The sequence below is a fragment of the Coturnix japonica genome, chromosome 7 (genome assembly GCF_054131305.1).
Source record: "Coturnix japonica strain WE chromosome 7, WE-NBRP24, whole genome shotgun sequence".
NCBI lineage: Eukaryota > Metazoa > Chordata > Aves > Galliformes > Phasianidae > Coturnix > Coturnix japonica.
The window spans coordinates 3695930-3714663 of record NC_140669.1 but is presented as its reverse complement, the minus strand read 5'-3'; the positions used below and the strand labels follow the sequence as shown (position 1 = coordinate 3714663).

At 44.4% G+C, this 18734-nt stretch overlaps 1 protein-coding gene across 3 annotated transcripts in view; it reads left to right on the top strand.

Annotated features, from left to right (window-relative positions):
• ACVR1 (activin A receptor type 1) overlaps window positions 1-17841 on the top strand; it is a 34480-nt gene extending 16639 nt beyond the window's left edge. For 2 of the 3 annotated variants that reach the window (XM_015869086.2, XM_015869087.2), the window contains exons 2-10: window positions 532-608; window positions 2479-2733; window positions 2948-3165; window positions 5499-5598; window positions 7383-7529; window positions 8493-8768; window positions 11368-11565; window positions 15741-15871; window positions 16560-17841. In XM_015869086.2, coding sequence (XP_015724572.1) covers window positions 532-608; window positions 2479-2733; window positions 2948-3165; window positions 5499-5598; window positions 7383-7529; window positions 8493-8768; window positions 11368-11565; window positions 15741-15871; window positions 16560-16694 — 1537 coding nt within the window. In that variant the 3' untranslated portion in view covers window positions 16695-17841. The remainder of the gene's footprint in view (window positions 1-531; window positions 609-2478; window positions 2734-2947; window positions 3166-5498; window positions 5599-7382; window positions 7530-8492; window positions 8769-11367; window positions 11566-15740; window positions 15872-16559) is intronic. The other variant, XM_085552970.1, reaches the window with a different exon arrangement.
• The last annotated feature ends 893 nt before the right edge of the window (window positions 17842-18734 follow it).

The following is an 18734-nucleotide window of genomic DNA, read 5'->3' as shown; positions in this document are numbered from 1 at the left end:
AACACGGTCAGTTCTTGTGCAGGATGTGGGTCAAGCAGCACAGAGCTGGATGGCTCTGCCTTACACACAGTGCTTTCCCTGCTGTCCTGTGCCAGTTGCTGCTGGTTAAAGAAAGTTATTCAGCAGTTTCAGGCTGAGATCTCTCTTTGCTGAGTCCAAACAACACAGTTCTACACAACTTCCTATTAAGTCCATGGCAGCTTAAGTCTTTAAAACCTGGTTGGTAAAGCAAGTCTTTGATGTTACAGGCCTGCTTGGTGCTGAAAGGGTGCGTGCTGTCCTCTTGGCACACTTCATATCATGCTATAGTTGCACATTATGCTTCTGTGGCTCTTTACAGAAAAGTGTAAATCTCACGAAGAAACCGTGGTAAAATAGAAGCTCTGTAGATGTGGGAAATGAGAGCAAACTTGGTCATCCTGCACAGAGTTTCTGGAGTTGATGGGAGATGTGGAGAAGTGCTGTTTTGGGATGGTTACCCCCAAGGGCAGTGCAGCTGTGCCCAGTTCTCATATCTGTCTTTTCCTGCAGGCCAACAGCGACAGATGGAGCCATGGCTCTCCCTGTGCTGCTGCTGCTGCTGGCCCTGCCCTCCCGCAGCGTGCAAGGTGAGTGCCGTGCTGGTGATCGCGGGGTGAGCTCTTCTCAGCTCCACCTGGATTTGCTTTAGAGCCTGTTTATGTACAAAATCTATAGTGTATGTGGGTGGTGTAGGGCTCAGCGGGGCCTGGGGAGCGAAGTGGGAATTTCACTGCTAATTTGAATAGCAAACTACTTCATCTTCTCCGTGGCTGCTCCAGTCAGGTCTTTGGAAGTGCTGAGTGACTCATTGTGTGCACACAAGGGTTTCAGATGTGCAGTGCATGTAAGGTTTGCTTCAGCAAAACGGGAGAAGGGTGGTGGTTCACCTGAGGGTTTCTGGATGTTGTGTGATGGCTGCTTCCAAACTGCCTGCTGTCAGCACTCACTTTCTGCCAATGTCTTCCTCAGCGGTGACTGCATTTCAGGTGCTGTGTGTCTGCTGTGGCACGTTGGTGCTCTTTGCCTCATCAGGTCTTTCTGAAATCCCCTGCATTTGTTTTCAAATAGTAAAAGACAAAGCACAACAATTGGATCCTTGGAAGAGACTGAGGAGTGGGGAAATACGTGTGTGAAGGTTTAGTGTGATTTGATTTGTATTTATTTTTTTCTTTTGTAAGTGGAGATTATGGCACGATTTGAGAAGGGAGCAACTGTTTGCTTTATTCCTTTCCTTTTTCTCTCCCAAACTTCCTATGGTGCATTTTCCTTTTTCTGTGCACTTAATGCTGCCTCTCTCTGGGGCCTTCTGAGGGCTGGATGCTGACCCTCTGCTGCCCAGCCCCTGTCTGCCTCCAGAGCTGCTTAGCACTTGTCATTTAAAAAGAAAAGCAATATTGCTGTTATTAAATATTGTAACCGTTGTGCTTGAAGTCCCTGTCACCGTGAGAGATTTCAGCAGCCCTGGGCTGGCTCCGTGTTGGATTTGTAACCTCTTATGCACATTCACCAGTTGCCCCACTGGGTCTGGGTTGTCCTTAGAGAGGAAACTGAGACTTATTGTGCTGCATGTTTTGACTTTTTGTAAGTCCATAGTGTAGTTTATCATTTGCTGACCATACGACATAGAGGTTCTTTGCCAAAGGAGTGGCTTTCTGCTCTCTGGCTGCCGCAGGCTGCCCTAGGAAGGGTCCCTGGTTTGAGAGGTGGAGGTAAGGTGGGGATGGAACAGGCTGTGAGCCACAGGGACTGTCTGTGCACTGAGCAGGGTGTGGGCTGCAGGGAAGCTGGCTGATTTCAGGCAGTACAAAAGTGTCAAACTATACTTGTGTATTTGTTCACTGTGGGAGGAGGGCAGAAAAAAAACCAAGAGGAAAATAAACAGTTCTGTTCCCCATGGGCAGTCTCCAGTGATAGGCTCTGAGAGGTTGAACACGTGGTGGCACACTGCTGTGTTACAGACACGTGTGTTTATGGCTGGAGCTGAAAAAGAATGCGAGCAGGTCTGCTGTGTGAGTGTGTGCAGGTGCAGCCTCATCCCTGTTCAGTTACCCTGAGCAGAGCAATGCAGTTTGGTTTAACAAATCTGCTTTAAAGTTATAGTTGGTCTCTCACTGCTTACTGCCCTTGTGCAGACAACCCTTCCATGCAGTAGCACTGCGATGGTGCCTGTGGGGCCGATGTAAAGCTGAGTCCTGGGAATGTGAGTGCTTGGAGTAGGCAGATAAGACTGGTATTTCTTCAGTGGTGCAGGCTGGTATCTCTGCATTACTGGATCAGATAAATGGGTATTGTTAGCTCCTACTTGGTAGTTCCTCCGTGATAGCTGCAAGCAACATTCCTTTCCTTAAATGAAAGATTTTTATTGTCTTATTCTATGTAGACAACTAAATCTTGCTGTGAAAGTAGTTATAGAGTATGGTGTGGCTTTTTGTTTCCTCACCTCTCTGTTTTTTGCAGATGAGGAGCTGAAGCTAAATGAATGTGTGTGTGAAGGCATGTCATGTGGGAATGGAGACCGCTGCCAGGGCCAGCAGTGCTTTGCCTCCCTGAGCATTAACGATGGTGCTAAGGTTTACCAGAAAGGCTGCTTCCAAGTCTATGAACAAGGGAAAATGACGTGCAAAACTCCGCCATCTCCTGACCAAGCTGTGGAGTGCTGCCAAGGATACCTGTGCAACATGAATATCACTGCGAAGTTGCCCTCTTCTAAAGGTGAGTGGTTAATTTATAAACAAGGCATTCTGAGCAGTTGAATCACGGCAGCATGCTTTGCAGGTGTGCAAAGGTGCTACATGTTGCTGCAGCCTTGACTGTGTAAAGGCATCTCCCAATCTGAGTAGCCACCGAGCAAAGTGTGTCAGCCCTGCTGGAAGGGTTTTCTCTGAGTGTTCTCACGTTTTATTTTGTTCTTTCTCTCCTATTCAAGGGCAAACCCTGCAAGGCGAAGCTGCGGGTTACAGCATGGAAACACTAATCATCGTTATCCTGGCTCCTGTGGTAGTGCTGGTAGTTTTCTCTGTGGTAGCTGTGCTCGTCATCCGGAGGATACAGAAGAACCACATGGAGAGACTCAATTCTAGAGATGCAGAATATGGCACAATTGAGGGACTCATTGCTTCAAATGTTGGAGACAGTACATTGGCAGTAAGTGACCTTTGTGAATGGTGGAAATGTGTGACCACCTTTGAGAGGGGAAAAAAAAAACCACACACAAAAAAGCCACTTTTGCAAGTGTAGTTTCCTTGGAGAGTTGCTGTGAGCTGTAGCCAAACGTTTTCTGGTTCAACAAACAACATCTAAAGCCTCTGAGAAGCTTACGTTCAGCTAAACAATATTTGTAAAGTTTTTGGGTAGCCTAAAGTGATACAGAAGGTGAAAAATGTTTTGTGATTTGGATGTTTCAATGACAAACTGAAAGACTGAAAAGGATGTGATGATGGAGAAAGAAGAAAATACAGGTGTTCTTAAAACTTCAGGTCTGAGTCCCATGAACTTAGTAGCTGGGCTCTTGGAGGAGGAGGAGATGAGCGAATTTCTTTGGCCAGGAGAGTAGCAGCAGTTCTCCTTTTCTTTGGATATCATGTTCAAAATTCAATCTTTAAAATGTTGCAGGTCACTCAGTCTATGGAAAATAATGTAGGAAAGCGTCTCCTTTTACCAGTTTTGAAGGGTTTTACCTTGGTCTTATTTTAAATAATAATAATAATAATTGAAAATGTTTCCAGCAACGTTCCCATTGAAACTTGAGCTTTTGTGGCTTCAGGAATACATTGAGTGTTACTGAAACTGGTGCCTTCCTCCTGAGCTTGGAGTGTTGGGTGGTTGGTGTGACTGTGGGAATGGGCACTCTGTAAACTGCAGCAGCTTTGTGTCACTGCCTGCTGTTCTGCTTCAGCTCAGCCATATATAAATTGCATTTAATGTCTTTGGCTCTCCTAGGCTTGATTCTTGGTCTTAAAACAGGTAGTTTGATGTGCTCCCCACAAACTAGGCAGGTATGCAGCTTGATTGTCTGTAAGCACCGACTTCCAGCTCTTATCAGTGCAAGACCATTTCCATTCCAGTTGCTGACCCTTTGTTCTTTATTATTACATGATCCAAGGAAACAACCTGAGATAAATAAATAAAAAAATTTCTTTTGAAAGAAATTGGCAAAGTTGCTGGCTGGGAAGTTTTGGTCTGCTGTCGTTTTGCTCACAGCTGTGTAGCTCTTGTAGGGTGTGAGCAGAGTGTCTGTGCTCTGCCTCCTGGTGCTGGTGGTGTGAACAAAGAATAAAGGTATTTTTTCCCTATCTGTATGTGTTCACCTACACAGTCAGTCTTTCATGTTATGGATTTTTCATGTCAATTGTGAGATCTAAATCTCCAGTTCTGTTACAACTGAGTTTGTTTGTATTTCAGATTAATCTCCGTAGTGCAGTAAATACAGCCCTAAGCTGAGCTTCCTAATGGAGAATAAAGGACGCCTGGCCTCCTCGATCTTGTTTTTACAGTCACTGATGTAGATAGGATAATGAGCTCTGTATCTATCAAAAAAGCAAAACAAGACTCCTGTCACTATTACACAGTGTTTTTTTGAGCACTCATTAAAAAATTGTGAGGAGAAATGAGCTTTCATTGGATCTAGGTGAAGCCCAGCAGTGCAGCTTGCTGAAAATACCTTGTGGTTGTTGGGTGTATGCTTTTTTTTATCCTCTTTTCCTTTCTTAAGAGAAAAAAGCCCAGCAATACGGAGCACCTGGGTGCTAATACTTAGAACTATTATCGGAGTCCTTGCTATAAAAGTAGCTGTGTAGTAGCATTTTTGCAGGCTAATAGGATTTTAACATTCAACTAGGATTCTCCTAATGTTTCTTTTCAGCATAAAGCAGAGCACAGCCCTTCCTGAGCCGTGCCTGGAAACCATTGCTCATAACCCCCCTCTGTTATTTGTGCTCTGCTGACAGCATCTCCCTGGTGCTCCCGTTGACTGCTTCAGCCACGTGCCTGGCTGGGCACCAGCACATGTCTGCTGGCACACAGTAGAAGCTATTGGAAAAACAAGTTGTTGGATGTTTCTGTTCCGAACTCCGTCTGTGGCTGGGTTTTAAAGTACAGAAGTTGTCAGCTGCTCTTTCTAATGCATGTTTATTCATAGGGATGCATAATGCAGACTTAGAGGATACGAGATCCTCCAGGTCAGTAGATCTGGGAGACTAGCTGAGCTCTAGCTGGTGAAAGCACGCTTGCATGGGTGTGCCCATGTTTTAGTTCCTCTCTTCTCTGCAATGCCTGGTATGGCCTTTGCAATAGTAAAACCTTGTGCGGGATGTTCTTAGCCCTCTATGGAGTGGTGGCTGCAGTGTATCTTGGTCCTGTGTGGCCAAACATCTTATACTACTAATAAGCTTTAATCCTATGAGGAGATGCACCTTTGTGTATTTAAGTGGAAAACGATGCAGTTTATGTAGTAAAATTCTGCTCTTGCTTTTGAACAGGATTTATTGGACCATTCCTGCACATCTGGAAGTGGTTCTGGACTTCCATTCTTGGTGCAAAGAACAGTGGCTCGCCAGATCACGCTTGTGGAGTGTGTAGGTCAGTAGAGATCTTGTTTGCCTTGTGCCGGGTCTGGGTAACAAACAGGCAGAAAGCTCTGTCTGGCATCCTAATCACCTTTTTCCTCAATTATGCTTATGTTATATGAAACTTTTCATGTTTTAGCTTACAGAATGCGTTTCTGCTTTGAAAGAGGGGTCATCCTTTCAGATCTATGCGTAAGACAGCAAATATCATCTGCGTTTTATCAGGAAAAATTTGACCTTTTTTTGGGAAGGTAATGCTAGAGAGTACAATTGAGGAGCATTTGAATGGGCACATTGTAAGCTAGATGGACTGGATGTTAAGCAAGCACCATTTGGAGTTTGAAACTGTTTAACACATTTATAAAACAGCAAATGGTATTCAGTTAGAAAGCTTTAGAATTGGAAAAGGATTGTTTGGACTCCAGGATCTGGAGTTGAAGCAGCAAGCGAAGTAGCTGAAGTAGCACTTATAAATATGTGAGAAATTCTTTTTAGTAATTATTTTTTTAAAACTAAGTATAAGTAATTAGTAATAATTCTTTCCTAAAGCTCCTTTTGATCTTTTTTTTGTAGAACTTTAAGTGTGATATTAAGGATCTTTTACATTTTTCTTGAGCCTGGGCTGACATTTTGCCAGTGTCTCTTTGGTCTATAGTGTGCCTTGGGTAGGCATGTATTTACACTGACATTAAGTCTTAGCCTACATGTTGAGCAGTTCCTCTTCATCAGAAACTATAGGATGTTACCTGCACAGTGTTTCTAAGAGGTGTTCAGTCTGGTATAGAGGTGTGTATGTGTCTTGTTGGACTGATGCCTGCTCCTGAGGTAACACGGGCTGGTGCTATTTCCAGAGCCTGTGTGTGTGTTAGCCTACATGGCAGAGCCAGATGGAAACACTTAGCAGAAATTCTCTTCTGGTGACAGCATTGAGCTGTAACTGTTGGGTGTCTGTCTGCAGCTGATCTGTATGTGTCCCTTTGGAACACTGAATGGCACAGCCATGAAGGGCAGAATGTGGGTATTTAGTATTTACAGTTGTCAGATCCAGCAGAGTGCATTGTGTGAACGCTGAGGATGCAGTATTCCAGCTGTGGTGGTGGTGATGATCAGAAACTTACCCGTTGTGCCTTCTCCAGGATGTTGCTTTGCTTTTGAGTGTTTAATAATTCAATATTGCTTTCTACTTCTTGGGTAGAAAGCCTGGGATGCAGGCAGCGTGTCTTGATCCCCACCTGATGTTTTGTTGATGGTTATTGGCGTTGTTTGTTTTTTATGGACATCAGTTTACACATGGCAATCCTTACTGCTTTTGCAAGGGAAACATAAAGGCTTCCTCTAGCGCTTGTGCCCTTTCTGTCCTCCTAACCTCAGAATTCATGGGTTTTATTTGTTTGCTTTCTAGACAAAACAGAAAGGGAATTACTGCAAGGAACACGTTGTGGGAAATTTTAGAGGCAAATATATCAGACTGTAGACAAAATACAATTTTTGCTGTGTCCTGTAGGTTAGTTCAGCTGTGGTACAGATAACACCCACAGTATTTGACATGTGTGCATATGTACCTCTATTTATGCATATTGGCAACAGTCTCATGCTGTTGTTAGGAACTTGGTTTTAATGGCATATGTGTCTTTACGTGTCATCCTGTTAATATTACATATGGCGAAGGGTAGTGGTGAGCACTAATTCTTTAGTGCCCGTATTTGGGAGGGGTGGATGTTGTCTGCTTGGCTGCTTCTGTCCTTAATCCTGTGAGGACTGTTAGTTCACAGCTCTGTGTGTTTCCTCCCTGACCAGGAAAGGGCCGTTATGGAGAAGTCTGGAGGGGTCAGTGGCAAGGAGAAAACGTTGCTGTGAAGATCTTCTCTTCTAGGGATGAAAAATCCTGGTTCAGGGAAACTGAATTGTATAACACTGTATTGCTGCGGCATGAAAATATTTTAGGTAAGTAGAAGAATTGCATTCATATAGTTAACGTGAGGGTTAACCAAAGTTAAGTTAACCAAACAGCTGACTTATATGACAGTTGTGCACTACTTTACGTCTCGAAGTCCTCAAGAATTAACTCCTGTGTTTTATTCAGTGGTTGAAGGGAAATTTTAAGTGGAGAGACTTGCAGGAAGGTGCTGAAATCTGAGTCCCATAAATGGAGGAAGCGTCCCAGCAGCTGCATTTTCCTGCAGAAATACTCCGGCACAAAAGGGTCAACTGCATTAATTGATTGTTGGCACTATAGCGTGTAGAGAGGGAAGGAGGTGCCACAGGCCTTCCTGCTGAGCATTCAGCCTTGCAACAATTCTTGCAGGGTGGTGAAATGGTGAGGAAGAGTGTTGTGCAATGTGTAGGTGAAGAGGTTCTGGTGTATCTGGTTTTGTTACAACTTGAGTTTACCTGAGAGGACTGAGAGAAGAACAAGTGAGGAGGAGTTTCTTTTCCCTTGCTCCTGAATGAATGGATTCAAAGCTCAGTTTATTTGCTGTTAGATTTAGTTGTTCTGCTCAGAGCTTGAGTCAAACTGGTGAATCTTTTCTGGTGTTCAACCTTTGTTATGGTTGCCCTTTATCTCATTTTCCTGTAAATATTGAAGCATGATGATTTCTGCATCCTTTGAGTGTGTGTGTTAGGTCCGAGAGCTTAGGTAAAAAAGGCTTTTGTGATCAGCTGTGGCTGAAGTCCTAGATGCTGTTTTTATTCTTGCGCATGGACTCGAGTTAGAGTTCAGAATGTATTAACTCTCTATTTCATTGTTGTAATACTTGCAGTCTGTTTTCAGTGCAGTATCATGGAGGTCAAGTTTTAGTTCAGCTGAGTTGAACTAAATGCACGAGAAGCCTGGTTGTGTTGATTCTTTTCTTAGGGCAGTCACTTAGTCACTCAGTTTTTCTCTTTTTTTCCTGTCTTTCCTAGGTTTTATTGCATCTGATATGACTTCCAGAAACTCTAGCACCCAGCTGTGGTTAATTACTCACTACCACGAGATGGGGTCTTTGTATGACTATCTGCAGCTCACCACCCTGGACACTGTCAGCTGCCTGCGAATAGTACTGTCCATAGCCAGCGGCCTTGCACATTTGCACATAGAGATATTTGGAACGCAGGGGAAGCCTGCCATTTCTCATCGGGACTTGAAGAGCAAAAATATCCTCGTTAAGAAAAATGGACAGTGCTGCATAGCAGACTTAGGTGAGTTCATTTCAGTGCTAATGTGCTCTGTGTTCCTGCAGCAGACAAATGTATTGGATAACTCCTACCTTAAGTAGCCTTAATGTAATTCTCACACCGAGTTTCCCTGGTGTTGCCCTGTAGGCTTGGCAGCCGCTAGGTGGCACTTCCAACTCAGAGATGCTGCTGTGCTGTTGCACAGCTGACAAGGCCCAGTGCAGAGTTCAGAAACAGATGGAACATTTTGGACTTGTTCTTGTTTTTTTTTGCTGTTGGATGCCATTCACAGATTTACGCGGGCAGTGTTTGCTATGTTTCACATCATTTCTGAAGGAATAAGTGCCCACTGTTCCAAACCTGTACGTCTCCAAAACATCCATCTAGCTTGAGCTTTTTGCCCAGGTAACTCAATGAGTCCAGGACAGAGCTCTCCATGACAGCTGGCTTGGGGCTTCAGGCTGCTGTGATGGTTCACACCAGCAAGGCTGACTGAGAAGGGGTCAGCATGTGCTGGCACTGATTAACACTACACTAACCAAGTGAAATCCACTGGGTGATCTACCAGGTCCCCCCCAGCCCAAGCCATTCTGCAGTTTAAGCCTCAAAAATCAGGGGGACTTTCTGAGCAAGGTCACAAACATTTCCCAACTAATTTTTGCAGTGGTAAAATACCTATTTTTAAAATGTTTAAGAACTCAGGTGTGTATTTGTGGTGCATTTTTTGTTTCTTATGTGTAAGGAGGAGAGTTAGCAAGTATGTCCTGGCTGTGCAAAAGCTCTGATAAGGTCCAAGGACAGGTGTCACTCTTGATTTGGTCTGTCAGTGCAGTTAGGAAAGCTCTGCCCTGTAATTGATTTATTCTGCTCTTAAAGCAGTTCTCATACATGGCCGTAGATCACGTATGCAACTTTACTGAACAGCATTTAGCAACTTTATACAACAGTGCTGTAAAGCTTATACGAAAAGAAAGCCTAACTCAGCTCTCCTCTTACCCCATCACTGAACTCCACGCTGAACAGTGAACATCAGCTTGAGACAAGATCTAGTATTTATAAGGAAGGTACAAAGAGTACGGACAGAACACATCTACTCAATTTCTGCTCCTGAAAAATATCCCAGCATAGTAACATTGATTCTTTTGGCAACCTGAAAAGCAGTGTGTCCCATCGTTTTTTTCCCTAATGCTTTTTTTCTTTGTATAGACAGTTGGTATCTTACAGTAAGAGCTCCCTTGGTTTAAATGTGCATTGGGGTGTTCTGTGGTGAAAGGAACGTGCAGGGGTGCGATGTCTGCCTCCTGAGCCTTCTCATGCCACTGTGATGAGGACCTGATTACAACATGGCTGTCTCCTGACATTATTGCAACACGTCCTCAGTTTGTAGCATACTGGATGCTGACTTGCATCCCTCAGCCCTAAACTTTGACCCATCAATCTATTAAATCTGTTTTGTCCTATTTGGATGGAGCATTCTGCATTTTACCAGCGTCCTCCAGAGTCTTGACATGTTTAGAGTTTGCCAGGAAATTTGTTTTCTAACCTCTGTTTCCAGTGTGTGCGATCTGAAGAGAAAGATAAAAATAAAATAGGACAAAAATGCTTTTAATGTGGAGGATGGGCTCTTGAGCCCCTTCTCTGAGTGACAGTGGGGCAATCAGTGGGCAGCATCTTTCTGGAGGTGCCAGGAGCATTTTCTTAGCAACCTGAAGTCCCTTCAATTGCAGGAGAGGATTTTTCAGAGTTATTTTTTTTGTTGTTCCTGTGAATTATTCTTTTGGTAAGGGGAAAAAAAAAGTGGTAGATTGGCTAACGTGCTTTGGGCCTGAAGTAAGGGCTGCTTAAGTTCCATCTAAAACAGCCACGTTAAATGGAAATTGTAAGGATTTGTTGAGGAAAGCCAGGAGTCTGTGCCCTTTATATTGCTTAGTTATGTCATGCACCTGTTGCTGTTCAATTTGCAGTGCCGTCTGTTTACCATGGCAAAATGAGTACTTTGTGCATTTCCGAATTTACAGTAAATTAGTCCCTCACATAATGTTCTTTGCTTAAATGTTTAGTAATTAGTAGAAACCTGGTAGAGTGGTTTTGGCTGACTCACTTTGGATCACTCGAGGATGTTTATTTTTCAAGCTACTACAAATATGGTGGCTTTTATTTTCTAGCTTTATTTTTTAACTTGTGTGTGTGTGTGTCATGCAGTGTTTGTCTGCTCCTCTCCCCACAGCTCAGATGCATCCGCCTACCCAAAAGTTCTATAAATACATTTGAATGCTGGGTAAAATTGTTTTCTTCTAAGTAACAGCTGCCCAGCCTTGTGTGTATACGTGCCTAGAGCGCCGGTGACATCCAGTGGCTGCAAAACATTTAATTCCTATAATAACAGCATTTTAGAGCCGTGCAATAACGTGCTTGATAGTAATCCCTTAGGAGATATTGGTCTAAGTCTGTGGACGTGGGGGCTGTTTTTGAGAGCTGCTTTGCAGCTGACCCAGTTGGTCTTTGGACGGCTGGACACAGAGTTCCTTCTTTTTAATGAACTGTCTGCTGGGTGTCACTCCTGACGTGTAACTTTCAATGTCTGCTTCCAAAGGGGACTTAATGCTTCTTCTCTGTTGTTCAGGCCTTGCAGTCATGCACTCCCAAAGCACCAACCAGTTGGATGTGGGGAACAACCCCCGAGTGGGCACCAAACGCTACATGGCGCCGGAGGTGTTGGATGAAACCATCCAGGCAGACTGCTTTGACTCCTACAAGAGGGTTGATATCTGGGCCTTCGGGCTGGTCCTATGGGAGGTAGCTAGGCGCATGGTTAGCAATGGTAAGTGTTTGGGACCGTTATTGTTGCTTTTACAATGTATTAGGCAAATAATTGACTGTAGAGAATTTGCCACTGAAATGCACGGGGTGTACAGCAAAGTACAGATCTACAGTCTGCTTGTTCTTGGCACACTGCTGCCTTTGGAACTGCTGGTAAGCTGGGCACCAGAATATACTACTGATGTCAGCTCTGTTGACGTGGAAGGGGAAAAAGGGGTCCCTTCTAAATCCTATGTAGTGGTGAGAAATATTTTATCAAACAGTCAGCTAAACTGAAGTCTTAGGCTGTGAAATCTCTGACCTTTGTGCCCTTAAATCACAGAGAATGCTTTTAGGTGTCTGTTTCACATGACAAAACCTAAAGAGCAGAGGAGGAAAATGTAGGAAGAAGATTCTGTTGAACCACCCCCAGAGCAGGACTTGGTCAGAGTACAGTTCTGTTTAGTAGCACACAGCATTGCACTGTTTCATTGGCAAGATAGTCTGAGTGTAAGGACCCTGAAGCTGGGTATCTGCTGGTGTGATTCCTTGTCATTCAGAAGTTCTCTCTGGCTTTTGGATCTTATTTTGTTCCCAGAGGACTTTGCCAAGAGCCAAAGGAAAGAGTGAGTGCTTTTGTTGGAGAGAGTCAGGTATGAACGAGCAGTGGGTGGACAGAGGTGGGCTGTGATGGTGAAGATTCGTGGTAGCTCATCCAGAGTAACGAAGCTTGGCCCCACATGCCAGTAGAAGGCTGGGTATTTTCCTCATGGTGTTCTCCTGCATCATCTCCCCTCTGCCTGTCCTCTCTGGGATGCTGACAAGCTGCCTGAACGAAGCTGCCTTGCAGGTATCAAGACTCAGAGGAGGGCCCAGGCATGGGCTCATTTAAACATCCTTACAAGCCTAGATGCTACTCCTCCAGTTCTCAAGTGATCTAAAGTGGAATCTCCTCTGAGAGCATAAGATCAGGCTGCACAGGTCCTGTTCTTCTTTTTTTAATCAATAAATATATTCTAATGTATTTTGTGTGCATATGGTAGGTAATACATACAGTCCTATGTTGATACCTCTTAAAATGAAAGTTCTGTGTAATGGTACACATCTAAATATGCTCATGCTGAAATATCGTGTATTTAGACATGTAGCTGCAGTAACAGCAGTTCACAGGAGACCTACTAGAGCTAATGTTAAACTAATGGGTTTGATTGTGCTGGCAGCTTAACCAAGATAGCAGAAAGCTCAGCATGGACTGCAAACCTACCAAGAAGATAAGGAAGGGCTTTGGAAATTTACTTCAGGCTGAGGTTGGTGCTGCTATGGAAGCTCTTCTAACAGTAATGCGGGTGCCTCGTGGCATTAGTCATGCCAATGGAGCCTGAAGTTGAAGGCAACTGTGCTACTAACTTAGCTGTACTTATTTCCTGTTGATCTATATTTCAGGCTGTAGCTCAAAAGTGATTACATTTCCTTGCACTGGTTTGAGGTGAAGTAAACATTTTTTTTCAGAAATCCAAGCGTCTGACTATGTAGGACTCATCAGATAACCCTGTCTGATCTGTAATAAGACTTTGGTACTTGAAGTGAACATGCAGAGGTCAAGGCAGCAGGTTCATGTGAACCGGGTGATAAGGTGTTGGGTGGGCATGGGACAGGTGTACCTGGTCTATGAGGTAACAGGGCTTTGCTGTTTGTCCCATGAGGAAGGATGCTTGCTATCTGTCTCTTGGTGTGAACTTGAAGTCTGCTGCAGTGCATCAACCTGTCTTAGTATATCCAGTCCTGGAGATCCTGAGGTTGCTGTGATCTGACCCTTGAGTCAGGGTGACTTTTCTTCAGTGATCTACACCATGATACTTGGCACTTTTCTGCTGCGGCTTAGCAGCAGGAGGAAAACATGATGAAACCTCTCCGCAACCAAGAGTGCTTCTGTGCTGTCTCTGTGCTGCAGCAGGAGCCCCTCAGCAATTCTCAGTGCATGTAAATGTGATCTGAGCCCCCTCATTGGCGTTTCGCTCTGTGCCAATAGAGCAGTGCTTGCTCACTGCAGAGTGGTTACTCATGGCTGTAGAATGTACTTCCTCTGCAGTGCAGTCTGTTCCTTAGGTCTTAGCAGTCATTCCCAATAATGTGATCATCTTCGATGTTGATGTGAGACACCAAGTTTAGAAGGGCTGCTGCTCGATGGCATGTGGTCTGTGTTGTGTCTGCAGGGCTGTACCTGCAGCTTTGGGGTTTGTGGAGGTCCTGTATTGCTCCACGGTGCATTTCTACACACAAGATAAGCCTTCATGCAAGTAACAGAGGATAAAGTTGAAAAAAACTGCTGCTCTGTGAGAGTTCCATTGCATTTGGTTAGCAAAAATCAGCTCTTCCAGAGAGAGAAGCGTAGGGTGTTGTCAGTGACAGAAGTCATTAAGGCTGTCCAGAAAATGGAGAGCTGTAGGTTGTGCTTAGCAGGGCCTCTTGTAGTAAGAGGCTCATTTCCTTTCCTCTGGAAGTGAGAGAGGGAAATGTGCCACAGTTCAGGACAGCGATCTTGCTGGGAGGAGGCGTGTGGGTGAGAGGTGGCACTTGGTGGCTGTGCCAACCAGCTGCTGCAGCCAGCAGCTGCCCCAGGAGCATTAGGGGCTCCGCAGTTACTCTGTTGGAGTAAAGGCAAGACCACGTTGACTTTATGTTCTAATACTGTGCCGTACCTCAAATAGCCACCTGTATGTTGTTGGTTGGAATGCCTATGTGAGCATAGGAAACTGAAACAGAGCTGGACTTGCTCAGTGATAATCTGTTAATATTGTAATGGCACTGGCAGCACCTTCAGGACTGTACTGTGTAGCTCTGAGGGTTTGCCTGTGAATGGTGTCAAACCGCTGCTTCCATTTCAAGTGATACAGACCCAAAAGAGCTTATTTGTATTCTTAAATTCTCACAGACTTCATTTTGTGTTCTGAGAGGATGCAGAAGGAGGACATGACCAAAGTTCAGCCCTCTAGGTGATGTTCAGTATATGCAGTTAGTTAGAAGTTGCTTGGAAACAGAATGTTGCACACACAGCATGCATGGCTCGCTGTGAGCACACGTGGCAAACCTGTGGGCTGCTAGTGGCTGCGTTCTGGGACGTCCCTTGGACAGCCAGGTCTTTGAGCTGTTTCCCAGCTGAAGCCCAGTCCTCAGAGATGGAGATTTACAGACTTTTGCTGAGTGTCTGTGGGATTTTGATCTTAGTCTTCAACAGAACAAGAGAACTAAATCCCAACAAGCACTGTAACAAATGTTGGAGAACCGTTTTTTCTGCTCAAGTATAACTTGAAGTAAAAAGTATCCTGAATTTTGTGTGTATCTGATTATAGACCAGCTGCCAGGCTGCTAAAAAGCAGTTCTAGCTTTGTTCTGTCTGTGCTTCTGCTGTACACAGAGGACTTCATTTGCTCACTATTTCTCCAGACTAACTTGAAACACCAGTTTTTAAATTGGCTTCTGAAGAAAGCTGAGCTCCCTGGGTCATTGATGAGCTTAATCCACAACAGCGGCAGTGCTGCACGCATGCCAGAGTGAGGAGGCAAAAGGCTTTCAGCAGGCTGCTCTTATGTAACCTGGGGACAAGTGGAGAGAACACGCATTAACTTCTTGTTTACTCACTTTTCAAAGCAGAATCTTGGAAACTGCATTCAGATACCATAGCAAAGCCTATACCTGAAGATGTGCGGTGCCACTTACCCTAAGCATTTTACTGTGTTAGTAGCAGAAATGATTTTATGCGAAGCACCGGCGTGAGGGTCAGTAGATGCTGACATCCATATGGGACTCTTCCATGATGCGTGGAACAGCGCAAAGCGTGTCAACCCTATTGGAAACAACAGTGCAGATGATGAAATTCTGTGCTGTTCTACTAGATATCTCAGTTCTCTGGTAGCCTGTAAACCTCCATGCCTTATGAAAGATGACTTTCCAACAAGTAGATTTACCTCTTATTTTGGCTCAGGCATCTCCAAAATGGATATAGCTTTTAATTTTGCAGAATGGTAGGAGAAACATAAGTGCTATTCTGTTTTTCTAGTGACTGTTTAGCACGGCAGTGTGGAGTCTTACAGGTATTTTTGTGCTTCTCTGGTGGCTGGTTCACACATGCTGGCTTTGCAGAGGTGCTCTTTCACTGACAGCCATTTAATAATGCCTCTCTTGGTTGTATTTCACTAGGTATTGTAGAAGACTATAAACCACCGTTTTATGACCTGGTTCCCAATGATCCCAGTTTTGAAGACATGAGGAAAGTGGTCTGTGTAGATCAGCAAAGGCCAAACATTCCCAACAGGTGGTTCTCAGACCCTGTGAGTAGACATTCTGGTGTATGGTTTGTAAAAGCTGACCCCTCTCCTGACCTGAAGCCATGCGAACTGCTCCTATAACCATCTGAAGCTGAGATCATCTCAGTGCTACTTGCCAGCATAGGTTTCAGACCCATCTATGTGTGCACCTTGATGTTGTAGAAGAAAGAAAACTCGATGAGCAGACTGTTAAATCTGAGCTATTCTCACACTGGCCCTTCAGTAGTAAGAATTAATAATTGTTTTCACACTACTCTTCGTTATTACTCACTTTCCAAAGGAGGGTGTACATGGGGGAAATGAAGCCTGTTAGGCCTTTCTATGGCTCATAAGCACACAGATTTGGAGCAGCGCTCTGATTCCCCTGCCTCCATGATAAGGGACAGTTCTCTCTGAAAGGCGGCTGCTGCTTGAAGTTTTCCTTCACCACAGTCAGTCTGGAACCCTCAGACTACTGTTCTAAAGTTGTGATGGTTCGACACCGCAGTCAGCCCATTGTTGAGTCACTTATTCTCTTTAATTATCAAACTCTACTTTTCAGCACTCAAAAACTGGTCTATTTGAAATGCCTAATAGATGATGCGTAAGGTGGTAAAGCCATTCTGTGTTAGGGCCCAACAGCCCAACCTATCGCTGTTCTGGCTTGTGATTTGTGTACTTACATGTGTGTTTTGTTGTTATTCTTTTCCAGACGTTAACATCTCTTGCCAAGTTGATGAAAGAATGCTGGTATCAGAATCCATCAGCACGACTAACAGCCCTGCGAATCAAAAAGACTTTGACCAAAATCGATAATTCCTTAGATAAACTGAAAGCTGACTGTTGACCTTCTTCTTGTGGTGCTTTCCTGACAGGAAGGCACGTGTCTGGCTCAGAGGCAGCCCAGCCAGGCAGTTCGTGTAGTCGGTCCCCATGTGGCTTCTTACAGAGGCAGCAGCTCCTACCAAGCCATCCATCTGGGAGACACCGGAACCATATGGACTTTGCTCAGTGACTGCAGTGGGCATTTCACAAACGGTCAAGCTATAAAGACTCATGCTGGATGTACTGTTGCAAAGGTAGTGGCCTGAAGGAAGACAGAGAAATCCTAAGACAAGATCAGGGCATTAAATAATGGCTTTGAACAGCTTCCCCCCCCCCCCTCCCCATCCCCCCCTTTTTGGTTGTTTTATTTTTAAATTCTCCTAATCACTCCCAGGGTGAACACGCGGAAGTGGTAATTTTAATCAGCAATATTGCCTGTGCTTCTCTTCTTTATTGCACTAGGAATTCTTTGCATTCCTTACTTGCACTGTCACTGTTAATTTTAATGACATGACTTGCCAAAAATACGATTGGCTGCATATACTGCGTTGATCCATGCCTGAATAATAGGAAAAGAATTTGGACAAAAGGAAAGAAAACGTAACGGTCAGATTTTAGCTGCATTTTACGTGTACTGATGTTTACAATAATGCTGAACATTAGGAATTTCTCGTTTATACAAAACTTGCAAATTATTTATTACGGTGCACTTGCCAGTTTCTAAACTGCACAGCGAGTGCATAAAGGTAAAGCTTATTTTTATGTGGCCTCTTTCATGATTTTACACAAACGTTTTTTGTAACACGATATAACCTGAAGCATAAATTGTTTTCTGTATTCTCATATTACAACTCAATAGTCACATCTTAAGTGCTTCACATTTGTAGGTGTGTGGTCTGTAACATATTTTCAGTTCAAATATGGAACATATATATAGCCATTACTCACAGGACGGCGTGTCTACTATTGTACCGAGCTAGAGGAGGAGAGCAGTGGAGGAATTAACTAGAATTTTAGGTCATGAATGCTGTGGGGAGAATGCATTTTATTTCTTCTAAGCTATATAATATGCATTTAAACTCTGCCAGAAAAAATAACTATTTTGTTTTAATCTACTTTTTCTATTTAGTAGTTATTTGTATAAATTAAATAGAATGTTTTCAAGTCAAGCCAAAGCGTTTTAGTTCTCTTCCTGCCTCTCAGCCATGTGTGGGCACCGCAGGGCTGTGCTCATAGGTAGGTGTGGGGCTGGCAGTGCAGGGCTGAGCACTGAGCAGCTGAGGCTCCGCTCAGTGTCTGTTGGTGAACTCCCTCATTCGGGGGCTTGAGGTCCTGCAGGCAATCCCAGGAGCTGGAGACTTGTCCATTATGCTGTGACACCTTTGAATTCACCATTTGCAGAGGTTTCCTTCTTTGCTCTATACCCAGCTTATCCCACTTTCCTGTTTCACTGTGATTTCTCCTCCTCGCCCCATCTCCCTTGCTGTGTGTGGTGTGATGTGCCCTTGGATTCTGGTGCTGCTGTTTGGACTTGGCACTGCCCCACACCATGTGCTGTGCAGGGCTGGGGGCTGGCCTGGTGCAACAGCCTCTGCAGTGTGGGCTCTGTGTCCACCAGTCACTGTATCTGGTAATTATCCCTGGTGCGAATCTGAGCAGATCCAATGCTGCTGCTGCTGAAATGTAGGATCTGATTTTTCTTAATAGAAAGTCAAAGACTCTGCTGGCAGAACGAGCTCTGGTTTGCCTTGAGTTGGTCTGGGTGTTCGGTGTGTGCTGGGTGGGCTGTTAAACTACTGCAGCTGGGGAGGTGGGCTGTCCTGGAGGTGGTGGAGTCGCCATCCCCAGCAGTGTTCAAGAGGTGTCTGGATAGGGAGCTAGGAGATATGGGTTAGGGGTTTGCTGTAGGTATGGAAAAGGGAGGATGTTGGACTAGATGATCTTATAGGTCCTTTCCAACCTTGTGATTCTATGGTGAAATGTGAGCTGATCATTTTCATTGATGGACCTTCAAGCTTGCATCAGGAGAAGCTCTCTGCGTGGAGATGAATGGTTTGAAGAG